At 55.0% G+C, this 18,643-nt stretch overlaps 1 protein-coding gene across 1 annotated transcript; it reads left to right on the top strand.

The window, feature by feature from the left end:
• Positions 1–5,397: 5,397 nt before the first annotated feature.
• LOC146058379 (uncharacterized) lies at positions 5,398–14,832 on the top strand. The gene is made up of 3 exons (XM_083170662.1): positions 5,398–9,583; positions 11,573–14,771; positions 14,806–14,832. Exons 1-3 carry the CDS (start codon positions 5,421–5,423, stop codon positions 14,830–14,832), a joined length of 7,389 nt encoding a protein of 2,462 aa, XP_083026788.1. The 5' UTR covers positions 5,398–5,420.
• Positions 14,833–18,643: the final 3,811 nt, after the last annotated feature.

Genomic DNA, 18,643 nt, shown 5'->3' with positions numbered 1-18,643 from the left:
TAGAATTGGGAATCATATAGAACTGGGAGATGATTTGTTCACTAACAGGCCTATACTTAGGACCCACGGGCATGTACTGAGGCTCGAGGAAAAGAAATTCCGTGCTGAATTAGGAAGAGGATTCTTCACCATTAGAGCAGTAACATTCTGGAACTCATTGCCGGTGGGGTGGTTACAGCATCTACTGTTAATGAATTTAAATCAAAACTGGATAAATTCTTGGCCACTAATGGAGTCATATAAATGATTTACTCAGTAGTTAAAGAGGTTGAACTCGATGGACTAACGTATTTTTCAACCTTAATTACTATGTTATAAGTTACTATGTATGTTATCAGATGGAATAATACAGGTAAACCTTTGGCCTGTTTTCACTCTTCACCATACAAATTGCATCTGACTAACGCATAAGGCGCCTTATACTGTATCTAGGATTACCAGATGATCCCTTTTAACCAGGGCACTCGTGGATTATACAGGTTCTGTGGCTGGCGGACATCAAGCCTGCATTTCAATTGGTTTTAATCAGCCACAGAACCTGTGTAATCCATGAATGTCACGATTTAAATTACAGAAGTTATATCCCTTTTAAACAGGGCGTGGTCATAGTCAAGGTAGCGGACCCATGGCACCAATCTCGGGTTGACCTAGGGATGGCCATCAACCATCAATGCTTCTAAATTTTCAATGGTTTATGACCGATGTTGAATAGTTTTGCCATTGATGGGAGAACCAGAATGTTTCCCTCCATTGATGGAAAAGCATAACCGAATATTTTTTTTTTAGAACCAAGGGGCTCGCACACGGAGTACAGCTCTGCCCCCCGACACCTGTAAAGCCCCACCCCCAGTTCTGATTGGCACACGGGCCAGTCAGTTAAATAACAAGGATAGCATCGATAGTTAAAACCATCGATGGTCATACATTACATAGTATGCTACCATTGCTGGTCATTTGCACGGGTGTGGTATAGGGTACCGACAGTCGGGATCCCGACAGTCATTAGCCCAACGTTGGGATCCCGACTGCACGGACTCAGACAGCATGGTGAGCGCAACAAAGCCCCTTGCGGGCTCGCTGCATTTGTCACGCTGCGGGCACAGTGGCGAGCGTAGCAAGCTATTCTATTCTCCCTCTATGGGGGTAGTGGACCCCGACGTCGGGTAAATGACTGTCGGGATCCCGACTGTCGGGACCGCGTCTGGCACCCATTTGCACTATTGCCATCAACAATAGCGTCGATGGCCATTCAATGAAACATACACGCGCAGTCCTGCAGATCCTATTCCAGCGTTTCTTACTCTCCACGGGGCCGTGCGCCCTCTTTTAGGTTGCATTTATAGCGTATTCAATTCAGATATTGATTTTTTTTGTTTCTGTTCTTGCACAATGGATCGACCTTAAAAATGCATTATCTATTGTGTATTTTTGTTCCAGAATTGGCCCATCTCCCAGCATTTTCCTGTACATTATTATCACATGCATTGGTACAAGCTGCTAATGACATAAACTATCCTGCGGTTTATACAACGCACGACAGACGTCTACCATAATTAAATGCTTGATTCACATAACGGGCATTTGTCAATACAGTCACTGATCCACAGGTGGAGACCAGCTGCGGCACACGTGCGGGAGACACATTGTCACTTCCGGGTTCTTCTTTGCGCCTGCCCAGCTACAATGCTGCTGGTGGGTATCATGTGATGTCACATGTCACGTGTCCCGAGCGTTAATTTGCACTACAGGCGCCGTTAGGAATGTCTGCAATGCCGCAGGCCGCTATCATTGCGTCGCTTACTATCTTTATGTAAATTAGAGATGAGCGAGATTGGATTGTGGGAATCCGGGCACCCCCAGACACCCACAATCTGAACCCGCTCTCGGAGCCTGTTCAGGAATTCCCGCCAAGACTCGGAGCGCGGGTCTCCAGAGCTTTGCGAGATCCTGTCGTCAGATCTTGTGAGATCCGGAACCTTTAAAGGGGTGGGCGGTCGGTGTCATCTTCACTCCAGACACAGAGAATAAAGTGTGAGGACGTCCTGGCCGCCTGCCTCCCTTCACCGCCTGCCCGCTGCTGCTGCTATAATTAATAATATATACATCCAGTCATCCACCAGTCCATTTAAGGCTGTGTCCAGTGAAATCACAGTGCCAGTGATACCGCTTACTGCTGTGTATATATCAGTGACAGTCCAGTCCGTGAAAGTGCTGTAGTGTTTAGTTCAGTCCAGTCAGTGATACATTGTGTACTGTATATAGTCCAGTTTAGTGAAAGTGCTGTATATTCCAGTCCAATGACACTGTGTGTATAGCACAGTGATCCAGTCCAGTGACATTGCTGCATAAGTCCTGTGGCACTAATGTTAAAGTCCATTGGTACTGCTGCAAAAGTCCAGTGTGTACTCCGAAAGAGTTTTTAGTGCAGCAGGGAACCTGGTCAGTGAGCGGCATAGGAGGTTGCTTCTGCAAAATGTGGAGAAGATGATGTTCATCAAAATTAATCAGTTCTTCAATGAAGACCAGCAATTGCCTCCAAAGACTACAGAGGGACCTGTGATTATGGATTCCAGCTGGGACAAATTGATAATATGTGAGGATGACGATGACATCTTGCCTCTGTAGAGCCAGTTTGTACAGGGAGAGGTGATTTGCTTCTTTTTTTTTGTGTGGGCTCAAACAAACCAATCATTTCAGCCACAGTCGTGTGGCAACCCTGTGGCTGAAATGATTGGTTTGCTAAAGACAGTGTGCATGTCCTATTTACGCAACATAAGTGTGCGTGGGAGGGTCCAAGGACAATTCCATCTTGCACTTATTTTCTTAGCTTTATGTGCTCTTTGGAGCATTTTTGTCTGCTTTTGAAACTGCCATCCTGTCTGCTGCTGCAGTGCCACACAGATGGATCACGTGTGCAACCTTTTGGCCTAAAAACAACATTGTGTAAGCCCCAGCACAGTAGGGGTTAATGTGGACGCTTTGAGAGGGTTGAAGTGGGAGGGGGGCAGAAGCAACCTTTGACAGACAGGTCAGCGCGACCTGGGATTGGTGGGAGAAAAAGGAAAAGGAGGACCGGATGAAGAGGGAAGAGCTGGGAAGAGTACTCACGTGGAGGCAGAGCTGAGCGGCAGCGTGAGAAGTGCTGGGACGCTGCGCTGAAAGGAGAGAGCCCGCAGAAGAATCCCCGTGTCAAGCGGCAGCGTGTGAAGGGAAGGAGCAGAGAGCCAGCAGCGGGACTCCCTGCCGAGTGAAGAAGACGGGAGCGGAGGACGCGGCGGAGCAGTGACGTCATCGCCGGGTGAGACAGACGCCGGGAGCCGTGGACTGCGCGCAGGAGCGACGCCTCTACCCAGGGGAGAGGAGGGACCGCGACGCTGACCCCCGCCGACTGCCAGGACGACAAGGGAGCGGGTAAGAGGGGAAAAGAGCCAACAGCAGCGTAGACCCCCACCAGCCCCAGGCCACTAACGGCGCCCACGGCAGCATCAGGCTATAAGCAGCCCAGGCCCCACCAGCAGCATCAGGCCACAAACAGCCCAGGCCCCACCAGCAGCATCGGGCCACAAACAGCCCCAGGCCCCCCCCAGCAGCATCAGGCCACGAGCAGCCCCAGGCCCCACCAGCAGTATCAGGCCACAAGCCTCCCCAGGCCACTAGAGGCCCCCCACCAGCACCCGGCCACCAGCAGGACATTACAGGGCCACGCCAGGCCACCAACAAGCCTCCCCACCAGGTGCCCATACAGTGGGAGAACCGAGTGAGCAGTAGGGGGAACTGCAGAGCCCAGCAGCATTGCAGCCAGACAGAGAACCCGACAGCAGCCGGGGCGCAGTGTAGCGGAGTGTGGCAACGCCTGGCGCCCACACTAGCAATCCCGTCGGGGTGCACTGCGACCGGTGAATATTTGCCCAGACCCAGCGGGAGCTGGCACCGTCTACAGGTACTTTGTCCCTGACCTTAAAAGTTAACCCCACTTCCCAAATCCAAGGAAAAGGTTGCTGGACCAATATTGCCACCCGGTGGCCAAAGGATAAAATAACAGGGACTCATAGACATAATTAAATCCTATGCATAGGTTCTTATTGAGGACTGACCGGTCTTAGCTAACGATAGTACCCGGGTACATAGGTTTAAGTGGTGCAAGTAATATTTCATGATATAGGTGTTAGCGATAATCATAAATAATCGTAATTGTAAATAACTGTTCTAGAACTACTGTACTGTTGTATTTAAAACGATGTTTGCACTTTGATATTGCGTTATATTGTTACGTGCTGTTCTCCCCATTTCAAAGTGCGAAAACAGCTGGCGCCCCTAGTTGCAGGCCCAGAATAAAGCATCAATTGAGAAAGTGTGTCGATTGATTTGTGTACCCATCCTATAGTAAGAGAAGACTCCAGACCGTGAACCGAAGAAGACTAGTGGGACCGATTCCAGGCGCTTCAAGTGAGGTAATCCCCCTAGCGGTGTCCACATCTTTCCTGGCGTCACGAACAGGATCGCGGTCAACTCGGAGTATAATCTAAACCCAGGATGGAGGCACCCCAAGCCGTGGGTGGGCAGGCACCCGCCGTGCCCCCCAACGTTGATCAACAAGTCGTAGCCCCAGTGATAGCACCCGACCCAGCGGCGACACCTCGTGCTCCCATCACACTACCCTACTACTTCGGGGCCCCATGGATGCTGACCTACAGTGGGGACCCCAACAAGGGCGCCACGTTCACGGCGTTCAAGAACCAACTGAAGTCCATGTCCCAACTCTACACCCCGAGTGAAGAACAGAGGGTACAGATCCTGATCGGTCAGCTTACGGGCTCCGCCCTCAGCGAAGTCGAATCATGGGCAGATGACCAAAAGACGGGCATTGACCAGATCTTGGATCGGCTGGCCACGATCTTCGAGACCGCCACCCTCCCGGAGTTGAAGATGCAGCTCTACGGACGGAAACAGCGGCCGGGCGAGAGCCTCCGGGATTTCGCCCTGAGTCTACAGAAGACCCTGAAGCTCATCCAAGCGGCCGATAAAGATGAGATTCGTAACAGCGACGAGACGCTCACTATCCAATTCATAGAGGGAGCGTCGAACCCTAACGTCAAGACTCAGCTGCGGATCCTCAAGATGCAAATGCCGGGTAAGCCCTTCGCAGATTTTAAAAACACCGCCATCTTAACCATTGGGAACCATTCAGACCCCGAGGCGGAGTACCCGGAGATGGCGGCGTCTCGAGGTCCCATAGCGACGACGTCCGAACAAGTGGCGCGGCCAAAGGACCGGCCCACCCAGAGTGTCCAGCAGCCAACGGGAAACTCGGATCAATCACTCCAACGTCAGGTAGAAGACCTGACCATCGGAATGGCTGCAATGCAGCGTGATCTGCGTCAACTAGCCCGGCAAACCGCGCCGAACAGCGGAGGCAATAGATGGAGGACGGAGAGGCAACAATCAAGCCGGAACCGTTGGGACCCGCCTCGAGAATACGGGAGGCGAGCGACCGATCAGTTCGACCATCAGGGCCGACCCATCTGTCGACGCTGTCAAGAAGCCGGGCACGTCGAAAGAAGCTGTCCCTCTTCCGACCGTTTAAACTCCAATGCCCCGAGGGGGAGGGCCGAACCTCGGGGGGAGTCGCTGGAATAGACCCAGATCCAGACAAATGGTGGCCCCAATACATCGGAAGATGCCCGACCCTACCAGTAACCATCAACGGAGTGGAAACCGTAGCAATGGTGGACACCGGATCTCAGATCACCACGATCCAACTGCCGACCCTTCAACGCTACTGGGGAAGTCACCAGCTGTTGTCCCCACCCCCCACCTGGCTCCATCTGATCGCCAGTAACGGACTGGAAATCGCCTGCGAAGGGTACTGGGAGGCCGACATACAAATTGGAGACACGCTACTGCCAAGACAAGGGTGTCTGGTGACCACCACAGATGAGACAAAGGTGGCGCCCATAATCCTGGGGATGAACGTCCTGCAACGCTGCCCCAATGAACTTGTAGCGACGCTGAAGAATCGACTCCCGGCGGCAGAACCACCGAGCCAGCGGGCCTTACAGAAGACCATCAAAGTTCTCCAAGGACACCAGAAGTTTGTGAAGGGCACCGGAGAAATTGGGAAGATCCGCTTGACCGACGGAAGGCCCGTCAAACTCCGCCCCAACACCGAGACGATACTCTGGGGGAAGGCCCGCTGTGGTCCAAGTGGCGATAAGTATGAAGCACTGGTCGAGGCCTACCCCGTAACCGCACAACAAGAGGTAGTGGTCGCCAGTGCCTTAGTGACGGTCGTCCACGGTCGAGTCCCAGTGCGCGTCCTGAACCCTCACAATCACACGGTCAAGCTGTATCGACACCAACCCATAGCAACGCTGAGCTGGACTACATTCCAAGACGTGATTCATCCCGAACAGGCCCAACAACAGAGCGTGGCAGCCAAACAGGGGGAGGGACCGGGCCCGGCCAGTATCTGGTGGAAAGAAATCCATATTGGGGACGCAGCTACCCCTGAAGAACAGAAGAACGGAGTCCTGCAGGTGGTGATCGATAACGGGGAGGCTTTCAGCAAAGACCCCACTGAACTGGGATTGGTTGAGGACATCCGGCATGGAATCCCCACCGGCACGGCCCACCCGGTAAAGGAGAGGCACCGGCCGGTAGCCCCGGCACTGCACCAACCCGTTCGGCGAATGCTGGAGGAGATGAAAGCGAGCGGAGTAATACGGGAGAGTCACAGCCCGTGGGCTGCGCCGATGGTCCTGGTCCGAAAGAAAGACGGCCAATTGCGGTTCTGCGTGGACTACAGGAAGCTCAACAGCCTGACACATCGGGATGCGTACCCCCTGCCCAGGATCGAGGAGTCCCTGACGGCCCTGCGGGCGGCCCGGTACTTTTCGACCCTCGACCTAACCAGCGGGTATTGGCAGGTCCAAGTGGAGGAAGACGACAAAGAGAAGACGGCGTTCACCACGCCCATGGGGCTCTTTGAGTTCAACCGCATGCCTTTCGGACTGTGTAATGCCCCGGCGACATTCCAGCGGGTGATGGAGCACTGCCTCGGGCACCGAAATTTTGACATCGTGCTCCTATACCTCGACGATGTGATTATATTTTCGGAAACCTATGCGGATCACCTGGGCCACCTGCAAGAAGTGTTTCAGCGACTCATCCAGTTCGGGCTGAAGTTGAAACCCAGTAAGTGCCACCTCCTGAAGCCCGAGGTGCAGTACCTGGGCCACATTGTTAATGCCCATGGGGTATCCCCCGACCCAGAGAAAGTCAGCGCCGTAAAGGGATGGCCCGTGCCACAAACGGTGAAAGATGTCCGACGGTTCCTTGGCTTCGTGGGGTACTACCGAAGGTTCGTCCGAGACTTCGCCAAGGTCGCAGCGCCACTGACTGAACTAATGAGAGGGATTCCCAAAGACGGGTATAACAAGAGAATCCCGGTGGTGTGGACAGAAAGTCGACAGGAGGCATTCGACCGACTCAAAACGGTGTTGACAGAAGCCCCTCTGTTGGCGTACCCAGACTACAGTGTCCCCTTCCGTTTGTATACCGATGCTAGCAAACAGGGCCTCGGGGCCGTGTTGGCGCAAGTCCAAGATGGGAAGGAACGGACCATCGCATACGCCAGCCGCAGCCTGACGAAGACCGAACGAAATGATGCGAACTACAGTTCCTTCAAACTAGAGTTCCTGGCGTTGGTGTGGGCAGTGACAGAGAAGTTTAGAGACTACTTGGCCGCCACTCCCTTCGTAGCCGTCACTGACTGTAACCCACTGGCCCATCAAGCAACGGCCCGCCTGGGCGCCCTGGAACAGCGTTGGGCCTCCCGGCTGGCCAACTACCAGTATAGCATCGAATACAGGAGCGGACGCAGTAACGCGAACGCAGATGCACTCTCACGTCTGCCTATCCCCGAAGGGGAAGAAGAAGAAGAGTCCGACATAAGGGAGCTAGAAGAGCTGCCCCAGTTTACCAAGCGGCCCACACCACTCTGCACCAGCGCGACCATCGTCAGCACCAACCGGAAGGAGGGGGAGGAGAACTGGGCCCAGCGGCAGAAGCAATGCCCGCACATCCAACAAGTCAAAAGCTACTTGGAGTCCCGACACTTTCCAACGCGAGAAGAGCGGGATCGGGCGCCCACTGAGGTGCTCCGATTATGGCGACAGAGGGAACGGCTAGAGTTGCGTCAAGGCGTGCTCTACAGGAAGTATGTGGACCCAAAGACCCACGTCGTTAGTAAACAACTGATAGTGCCTAAAGAAGCAATAGAGGAAGTGCTGCGAGCCTACCATGACCACTCCGGTCATTTCGGGAGCCAGAAGATGGAGTCAAATCTACGGACCCGAGTATACTGGCCCAACTTGAGGTTGGACGTGGAGGACTGGTGCAAGGCTTGCACCAACTGCGCCATGCGGCGACCAGCGACATCGATGGAGAAGGCCCCCCTCCACCCTATTGTGTCATCATATCCCTTGGAATTGGTCACCATGGACCACGTGAAGTTGGAGCCGAGCCCCACCGGATACCAGTATGCCCTGGTCATCGTAGACCACTATACTAAATTCACCGTGGCCCTACCGGTCCGAGACCTGACAGCCAGAACGACCGCTGAAGTTTTCTGGAAGGCGTTCGTCCGACCCTACGGATTCCCAGGTCAAATATTGTCCGACCAGGGCCCGACGTTTGAGTCACAGCTCTTCACCGAACTCTGCAAATTGTACGGCTGCAAGAAGTTACGCACCACGCCCTATCACCCCCAGGGGAACGGGGTGTGCGAGCGTATGAACCGTACCCTCATTAACATGTTGCGGGCGATGCCCCATGAGCAAAGACGGGACTGGCCCTCCCTGCTAGCAGAGCTTGTCTTCATCTACAACAACACTTGCCACACATCAACGGGATATACTCCGTACTACCTACTGTTTGGGAGGACGGGACGACTCCCCGCGGACCTGCAGCTCCAACTGTCACCCCCGGACCCCCAGACCCGGACCCCGTGGGTTCAAGAACATCAAAACCGCCTTAGCGAAGCTCGGTCCATCGTGGACCAGCGAATGGAGCAGGTAAGGGAACAACAGAAGAGGAATTACGATCTAGACGCTCGAGCTGACCCCCTGACGGTAGGCAGCCTCGTATTCAAGAGGAACAACAGACCGCAAAGCAAACTTGACCCCAAGTGGGAACCCTACCCGTACGTGGTCACCAGGGAGCCAGAATCGACTCTCCCAGTGTACCAGGTTCAACGGCAAGATGGGGGCCGTCTGCAGTGGACCCACCGGAATCAACTCAAACCCTGTATCAGCCGGGTTGCGGAACCCGAAACTGTTGACGGGGAGGAACCACCCCGGAAGACGCCGGAAACTGAACCCTCCTTGGGGTCCAACATTCTACAAAACCCTTTTGAACTCTTGTTGTACGCAAGCTGCCTCACCACCCCTCGGGCGCCCGCCATTCTCCAGACCGACCCCGGCACCCTGGACGACTTCCCTGCAACCACGGGGCCCGCCCTGGAACCTGAGCCCAGGCGTTCGGCCAGAAGCACTAGGGGTGTCCTGCCAGCCCGGTACCGAGAGTAAGATATAAGTACTGTATAACCGAATCGTACCACTGTTGTGTACAACGTTTCTGCATTCAGTTTACCAGTTATAATGTTCATGACGCAGTTAATGACTGTTAGTAGGTTGTTCTTCTTAGCGAGCATATTAGGGCTCACCAAATGGACTTTGTGTTTTAGGACTGTGTGACTGTCCTAGACTTGTGACTGAAGTGGTGTGGCGCGAGGACACGCCCACAAAAAGGTATGGGCGGATGTAAGCCCCAGCACAGTAGGGGTTAATGTGGACGCTTTGAGAGGGTTGAAGTGGGAGGGGGGCAGAAGCAACCTTTGACAGACAGGTCAGCGCGACCTGGGATTGGTGGGAGAAAAAGGAAAAGGAGGACCGGATGAAGAGGGAAGAGCTGGGAAGAGTACTCACGTGGAGGCAGAGCTGAGCGGCAGCGTGAGAAGTGCTGGGACGCTGCGCTGAAAGGAGAGAGCCCGCAGAAGAATCCCCGTGTCAAGCGGCAGCGTGTGAAGGGAAGGAGCAGAGAGCCAGCAGCGGGACTCCCTGCCGAGTGAAGAAGACGGGAGCGGAGGACGCGGCGGAGCAGTGACGTCATCGCCGGGTGAGACAGACGCCGGGAGCCGTGGACTGCGCGCAGGAGCGACGCCTCTACCCAGGGGAGAGGAGGGACCGCGACGCTGACCCCCGCCGACTGCCAGGACGACAAGGGAGCGGGTAAGAGGGGAAAAGAGCCAACAGCAGCGTAGACCCCCACCAGCCCCAGGCCACTAACGGCGCCCACGGCAGCATCAGGCTATAAGCAGCCCAGGCCCCACCAGCAGCATCAGGCCACAAACAGCCCAGGCCCCACCAGCAGCATCGGGCCACAAACAGCCCCAGGCCCCCCCCAGCAGCATCAGGCCACGAGCAGCCCCAGGCCCCACCAGCAGTATCAGGCCACAAGCCGCCCCAGGCCACTAGAGGCCCCCCACCAGCACCCGGCCACCAGCAGGACATTACAGGGCCACGCCAGGCCACCAACAAGCCTCCCCACCAGGTGCCCATACAGTGGGAGAACCGAGTGAGCAGTAGGGGGAACTGCAGAGCCCAGCAGCATTGCAGCCAGACAGAGAACCCGACAGCAGCCGGGGCGCAGTGTAGCGGAGTGTGGCAACGCCTGGCGCCCACACTAGCAATCCCGTCGGGGTGCACTGCGACCGGTGAATATTTGCCCAGACCCAGCGGGAGCTGGCACCGTCTACAGGTACTTTGTCCCTGACCTTAAAAGTTAACCCCACTTCCCAAATCCAAGGAAAAGGTTGCTGGACCAATATTGCCACCCGGTGGCCAAAGGATAAAATAACAGGGACTCATAGACATAATTAAATCCTATGCATAGGTTCTTATTGAGGACTGACCGGTCTTAGCTAACGATAGTACCCGGGTACATAGGTTTAAGTGGTGCAAGTAATATTTCATGATATAGGTGTTAGCGATAATCATAAATAATCGTAATTGTAAATAACTGTTCTAGAACTACTGTACTGTTGTATTTAAAACGATGTTTGCACTTTGATATTGCGTTATATTGTTACGTGCTGTTCTCCCCATTTCAAAGTGCGAAAACAGCTGGCGCCCCTAGTTGCAGGCCCAGAATAAAGCATCAATTGAGAAAGTGTGTCGATTGATTTGTGTACCCATCCTATAGTAAGAGAAGACTCCAGACCGTGAACCGAAGAAGACTAGTGGGACCGATTCCAGGCGCTTCAAGTGAGGTAATCCCCCTAGCGGTGTCCACATCTTTCCTGGCGTCACGAACAGGATCGCGGTCAACTCGGAGTATAATCTAAACCCAGGATGGAGGCACCCCAAGCCGTGGGTGGGCAGGCACCCGCCGTGCCCCCCAACGTTGATCAACAAGTCGTAGCCCCAGTGATAGCACCCGACCCAGCGGCGACACCTCGTGCTCCCATCACACTACCCTACTACTTCGGGGCCCCATGGATGCTGACCTACAGTGGGGACCCCAACAAGGGCGCCACGTTCACGGCGTTCAAGAACCAACTGAAGTCCATGTCCCAACTCTACACCCCGAGTGAAGAACAGAGGGTACAGATCCTGATCGGTCAGCTTACGGGCTCCGCCCTCAGCGAAGTCGAATCATGGGCAGATGACCAAAAGACGGGCATTGACCAGATCTTGGATCGGCTGGCCACGATCTTCGAGACCGCCACCCTCCCGGAGTTGAAGATGCAGCTCTACGGACGGAAACAGCGGCCGGGCGAGAGCCTCCGGGATTTCGCCCTGAGTCTACAGAAGACCCTGAAGCTCATCCAAGCGGCCGATAAAGATGAGATTCGTAACAGCGACGAGACGCTCACTATCCAATTCATAGAGGGAGCGTCGAACCCTAACGTCAAGACTCAGCTGCGGATCCTCAAGATGCAAATGCCGGGTAAGCCCTTCGCAGATTTTAAAAACACCGCCATCTTAACCATTGGGAACCATTCAGACCCCGAGGCGGAGTACCCGGAGATGGCGGCGTCTCGAGGTCCCATAGCGACGACGTCCGAACAAGTGGCGCGGCCAAAGGACCGGCCCACCCAGAGTGTCCAGCAGCCAACGGGAAACTCGGATCAATCACTCCAACGTCAGGTAGAAGACCTGACCATCGGAATGGCTGCAATGCAGCGTGATCTGCGTCAACTAGCCCGGCAAACCGCGCCGAACAGCGGAGGCAATAGATGGAGGACGGAGAGGCAACAATCAAGCCGGAACCGTTGGGACCCGCCTCGAGAATACGGGAGGCGAGCAACCGATCAGTTCGACCATCAGGGCCGACCCATCTTCTTGACGCTGTCAAGAAGCCTGGCACGTCGAAAGAAGCTGTCCCTCTTCCGACCGTTTAAACTCCAATGCCCCGAGGGGGAGGGCCGAACCTCGGGGGGAGTCGCTGGAATAGACCCAGATCCAGACAAATGGTGGCCCCAATACATCGGAAGATGCCCGACCCTACCAGTAACCATCAACGGAGTGGAAACCGTAGCAATGGTGGACACCGGATCTCAGATCACCACGATCCAACTGCCGACCCTTCAACGCTACTGGGGAAGTCACCAGCTGTTGTCCCCACCCCCCACCTGGCTCCATCTGATCGCCAGTAACGGACTGGAAATCGCCTGCGAAGGGTACTGGGAGGCCGACATACAAATTGGAGACACGCTACTGCCAAGACAAGGGTGTCTGGTGACCACCACAGATGAGACAAAGGTGGCGCCCATAATCCTGGGGATGAACGTCCTGCAACGCTGCCCCAATGAACTTGTAGCGACGCTGAAGAATCGACTCCCGGCGGCAGAACCACCGAGCCAGCGGGCCTTACAGAAGACCATCAAAGTTCTCCAAGGACACCAGAAGTTTGTGAAGGGCACCGGAGAAATTGGGAAGATCCGCTTGACCGACGGAAGGCCCGTCAAACTCCGCCCCAACACCGAGACGATACTCTGGGGGAAGGCCCGCTGTGGTCCAAGTGGCGATAAGTATGAAGCACTGGTCGAGGCCTACCCCGTAACCGCACAACAAGAGGTAGTGGTCGCCAGTGCCTTAGTGACGGTCGTCCACGGTCGAGTCCCAGTGCGCGTCCTGAACCCTCACAATCACACGGTCAAGCTGTATCGACACCAACCCATAGCAACGCTGAGCTGGACTACATTCCAAGACGTGATTCATCCCGAACAGGCCCAACAACAGAGCGTGGCAGCCAAACAGGGGGAGGGACCGGGCCCGGCCAGTATCTGGTGGAAAGAAATCCATATTGGGGACGCAGCTACCCCTGAAGAACAGAAGAACGGAGTCCTGCAGGTGGTGATCGATAACGGGGAGGCTTTCAGCAAAGACCCCACTGAACTGGGATTGGTTGAGGACATCCGGCATGGAATCCCCACCGGCACGGCCCACCCGGTAAAGGAGAGGCACCGGCCGGTAGCCCCGGCACTGCACCAACCCGTTCGGCGAATGCTGGAGGAGATGAAAGCGAGCGGAGTAATACGGGAGAGTCACAGCCCGTGGGCTGCGCCGATGGTCCTGGTCCGAAAGAAAGACGGCCAATTGCGGTTCTGCGTGGACTACAGGAAGCTCAACAGCCTGACACATCGGGATGCGTACCCCCTGCCCAGGATCGAGGAGTCCCTGACGGCCCTGCGGGCGGCCCGGTACTTTTCGACCCTCGACCTAACCAGCGGGTATTGGCAGGTCCAAGTGGAGGAAGACGACAAAGAGAAGACGGCGTTCACCACGCCCATGGGGCTCTTTGAGTTCAACCGCATGCCTTTCGGACTGTGTAATGCCCCGGCGACATTCCAGCGGGTGATGGAGCACTGCCTCGGGCACCGAAATTTTGACATCATGCTCCTATACCTCGACGATGTGATTATATTTTCGGAAACCTATGCGGATCACCTGGGCCACCTGCAAGAAGTGTTTCAGCGACTCATCCAGTTCGGGCTGAAGTTGAAACCCAGTAAGTGCCACCTCCTGAAGCCCGAGGTGCAGTACCTGGGCCACATTGTTAATGCCCATGGGGTATCCCCCGACCCAGAGAAAGTCAGCGCCGTAAAGGGATGGCCCGTGCCACAAACGGTGAAAGATGTCCGACGGTTCCTTGGCTTCGTGGGGTACTACCGAAGGTTCGTCCGAGACTTCGCCAAGGTCGCAGCGCCACTGACTGAACTAATGAGAGGGATTCCCAAAGACGGGTATAACAAGAGAATCCCGGTGGTGTGGACAGAAAGTCGACAGGAGGCATTCGACCGACTCAAAACGGTGTTGACAGAAGCCCCTCTGTTGGCGTACCCAGACTACAGTGTCCCCTTCCGTTTGTATACCGATGCTAGCAAACAGGGCCTCGGGGCCGTGTTGGCGCAAGTCCAAGATGGGAAGGAACGGACCATCGCATACGCCAGCCGCAGCCTGACGAAGACCGAACGAAATGATGCGAACTACAGTTCCTTCAAACTAGAGTTCCTGGCGTTGGTGTGGGCAGTGACAGAGAAGTTTAGAGACTACTTGGCCGCCACTCCCTTCGTAGCCGTCACTGACTGTAACCCACTGGCCCATCAAGCAACGGCCCGCCTGGGCGCCCTGGAACAGCGTTGGGCCTCCCGGCTGGCCAACTACCAGTATAGCATCGAATACAGGAGCGGACGCAGTAACGCGAACGCAGATGCACTCTCACGTCTGCCTATCCCCGAAGGGGAAGAAGAAGAAGAGTCCGACATAAGGGAGCTAGAAGAGCTGCCCCAGTTTACCAAGCGGCCCACACCACTCTGCACCAGCGCGACCATCGTCAGCACCAACCGGAAGGAGGGGGAGGAGAACTGGGCCCAGCGGCAGAAGCAATGCCCGCACATCCAACAAGTCAAAAGCTACTTGGAGTCCCGACACTTTCCAACGCGAGAAGAGCGGATCGGGCGCCCACTGAGGTGCTCCGATTATGGCGACAGAGGGAACGGCTAGAGTTGCGTCAAGGCGTGCTCTACAGGAAGTATGTGGACCCAAAGACCCACGTCGTTAGTAAACAACTGATAGTGCCTAAAGAAGCAATAGAGGAAGTGCTGCGAGCCTACCATGACCACTCCGGTCATTTCGGGAGCCAGAAGATGGAGTCAAATCTACGGACCCGAGTATACTGGCCCAACTTGAGGTTGGACGTGGAGGACTGGTGCAAGGCTTGCACCAACTGCGCCATGCGGCGACCAGCGACATCGATGGAGAAGGCCCCCCTCCACCCTATTGTGTCATCATATCCCTTGGAATTGGTCACCATGGACCACGTGAAGTTGGAGCCGAGCCCCACCGGATACCAGTATGCCCTGGTCATCGTAGACCACTATACTAAATTCGCCGTGGCCCTACCGGTCCGAGACCTGACAGCCAGAACGACCGCTGAAGTTTTCTGGAAGGCGTTCGTCCGACCCTACGGATTCCCAGGTCAAATATTGTCCGACCAGGGCCCGACGTTTGAGTCACAGCTCTTCACCGAACTCTGCAAATTGTACGGCTGCAAGAAGTTACGCACCACGCCCTATCACCCCCAGGGGAACGGGGTGTGCGAGCGTATGAACCGTACCCTCATTAACATGTTGCGGGCGATGCCCCATGAGCAAAGACGGGACTGGCCCTCCCTGCTAGCAGAGCTTGTCTTCATCTACAACAACACTTGCCACACATCAACGGGATATACTCCGTACTACCTACTGTTTGGGAGGACGGGACGACTCCCCGCGGACCTGCAGCTCCAACTGTCACCCCCGGACCCCCAGACCCGGACCCCGTGGGTTCAAGAACATCAAAACCGCCTTAGCGAAGCTCGGTCCATCGTGGACCAGCGAATGGAGCAGGTAAGGGAACAACAGAAGAGGAATTACGATCTAGACGCTCGAGCTGACCCCCTGACGGTAGGCAGCCTCGTATTCAAGAGGAACAACAGACCGCAAAGCAAACTTGACCCCAAGTGGGAACCCTACCCGTACGTGGTCACCAGGGAGCCAGAATCGACTCTCCCAGTGTACCAGGTTCAACGGCAAGATGGGGGCCGTCTGCAGTGGACCCACCGGAATCAACTCAAACCCTGTATCAGCCGGGTTGCGGAACCCGAAACTGTTGACGGGGAGGAACCACCCCGGAAGACGCCGGAAACTGAACCCTCCTTGGGGTCCAACATTCTACAAAACCCTTTTGAACTCTTGTTGTACGCAAGCTGCCTCACCACCCCTCGGGCGCCCGCCATTCTCCAGACCGACCCCGGCACCCTGGACGACTTCCCTGCAACCACGGGGCCCGCCCTGGAACCTGAGCCCAGGCGTTCGGCCAGAAGCACTAGGGGTGTCCTGCCAGCCCGGTACCGAGAGTAAGATATAAGTACTGTATAACCGAATCGTACCACTGTTGTGTACAACGTTTCTGCATTCAGTTTACCAGTTATAATGTTCATGACGCAGTTAATGACTGTTAGTAGGTTGTTCTTCTTAGCGAGCATATTAGGGCTCACCAAATGGACTTTGTGTTTTAGGACTGTGTGACTGTCCTAGACTTGTGACTGAAGTGGTGTGGCGCGAGGACACGCCCACAAAAAGGTATGGGCGGATGTAAGCCCCAGCACAGTAGGGGTTAATGTGGACGCTTTGAGAGGGTTGAAGTGGGAGGGGGGCAGAAGCAACCTTTGACAGACAGGTCAGCGCGACCTGGGATTGGTGGGAGAAAAAGGAAAAGGAGGACCGGATGAAGAGGGAAGAGCTGGGAAGAGTACTCACGTGGAGGCAGAGCTGAGCGGCAGCGTGAGAAGTGCTGGGACGCTGCGCTGAAAGGAGAGAGCCCGCAGAAGAATCCCCGTGTCAAGCGGCAGCGTGTGAAGGGAAGGAGCAGAGAGCCAGCAGCGGGACTCCCTGCCGAGTGAAGAAGACGGGAGCGGAGGACGCGGCGGAGCAGTGACGTCATCGCCGGGTGAGACAGACGCCGGGAGCCGTGGACTGCGCGCAGGAGCGACGCCTCTACCCAGGGGAGAGGAGGGACCGCGACGCTGACCCCCGCCGACTGCCAGGACGACAAGGGAGCGGGTAAGAGGGGAAAAGAGCCAACAGCAGCGTAGACCCCCACCAGCCCCAGGCCACTAACGGCGCCCACGGCAGCATCAGGCTATAAGCAGCCCAGGCCCCACCAGCAGCATCAGGCCACAAACAGCCCAGGCCCCACCAGCAGCATCGGGCCACAAACAGCCCCAGGCCCCCCCCAGCAGCATCAGGCCACGAGCAGCCCCAGGCCCCACCAGCAGTATCAGGCCACAAGCCGCCCCAGGCCACTAGAGGCCCCCCACCAGCACCCGGCCACCAGCAGGACATTACAGGGCCACGCCAGGCCACCAACAAGCCTCCCCACCAGGTGCCCATACAGTGGGAGAACCGAGTGAGCAGTAGGGGGAACTGCAGAGCCCAGCAGCATTGCAGCCAGACAGAGAACCCGACAGCAGCCGGGGCGCAGTGTAGCGGAGTGTGGCAACGCCTGGCGCCCACACTAGCAATCCCGTCGGGGTGCACTGCGACCGGTGAATATTTGCCCAGACCCAGCGGGAGCTGGCACCGTCTACAGGTACTTTGTCCCTGACCTTAAAAGTTAACCCCACTTCCCAAATCCAAGGAAAAGGTTGCTGGACCAATATTGCCACCCGGTGGCCAAAGGATAAAATAACAGGGACTCATAGACATAATTAAATCCTATGCATAGGTTCTTATTGAGGACTGACCGGTCTTAGCTAACGATAGTACCCGGGTACATAGGTTTAAGTGGTGCAAGTAATATTTCATGATATAGGTGTTAGCGATAATCATAAATAATCGTAATTGTAAATAACTGTTCTAGAACTACTGTACTGTTGTATTTAAAACGATGTTTGCACTTTGATATTGCGTTATATTGTTACGTGCTGTTCTCCCCATTTCAAAGTGCGAAAACAGCTGGCGCCCCTAGTTGCAGGCCCAGAATAAAGCATCAATTGAGAAAGTGTGTCGATTGATTTGTGTACCCATCCTATAGTAAGAGAAGACTCCAGACCGTGAACCGAAGAAGACTAGTGGGACCGATTCCAGGCGCTTCAAGTGAGGTAATCCCCCTAGCGGTGTCCACAGTGTGGTGTGAGGTGTTCAGGATAGACTGGAAATTAGTGGAAATAAATGTTATTGAGGTTAATAATTGCGTAGGAGCAAAATAATAATAATATTCTGCTTTTTAGCAACTGTTATGGTTTCTAAAAAAAAAAAATATAGAGCCAAAACACGAAACACAACAAAACATGATACACTGAAGGTTGGTATTTCGGAACAAAGACAAATCCAAAACACTGCCGGAGATACGGATCCAAAACACGTTTCACGAAACACTAAGGGCCTTATTCTAGTTCACTCTTTCTGACAAAATCCTTCTTAGATGGACAAAACCATGTGCACTGCAGGTGGGGCAGATGTTACTTGTGCAGAGAGAATTAGATTTGGGTGGGGTTTTACTTCAAAGTGAGATCTATATTGCAGTGTAAAAATAAA

This window comes from Crinia signifera, chromosome 2 (assembly GCF_055691185.1).
Source record: "Crinia signifera chromosome 2, ASM5569118v1, whole genome shotgun sequence".
NCBI classification, from domain to species: Eukaryota; Metazoa; Chordata; class Amphibia; order Anura; family Myobatrachidae; genus Crinia; species Crinia signifera.
Note: the sequence above shows the minus strand (reverse complement) of the source record. Positions and strands in the feature narration are given on the sequence as shown.

Excerpts from the sequence above, each read along its gene's own strand:
- LOC146058379 (XM_083170662.1), top strand. The coding sequence starts at position 5,421 with ATGGAGGACGGAGAGGCAACAATCAAGCCGGAACCGTTGGGACCCGCC. Across the intron at positions 9,584-11,572 it reads CTGCCAGCCCGGTACCGAGA|TGGGGACCCCAACAAGGGCG; the intron begins GTAAGATATAAG and ends GCTGACCTACAG. Across the intron at positions 14,772-14,805 it reads GCGGACGCAGTAACGCGAAC|GGGAAGAAGAAGAAGAGTCC; the intron begins GCAGATGCACTC and ends CTATCCCCGAAG.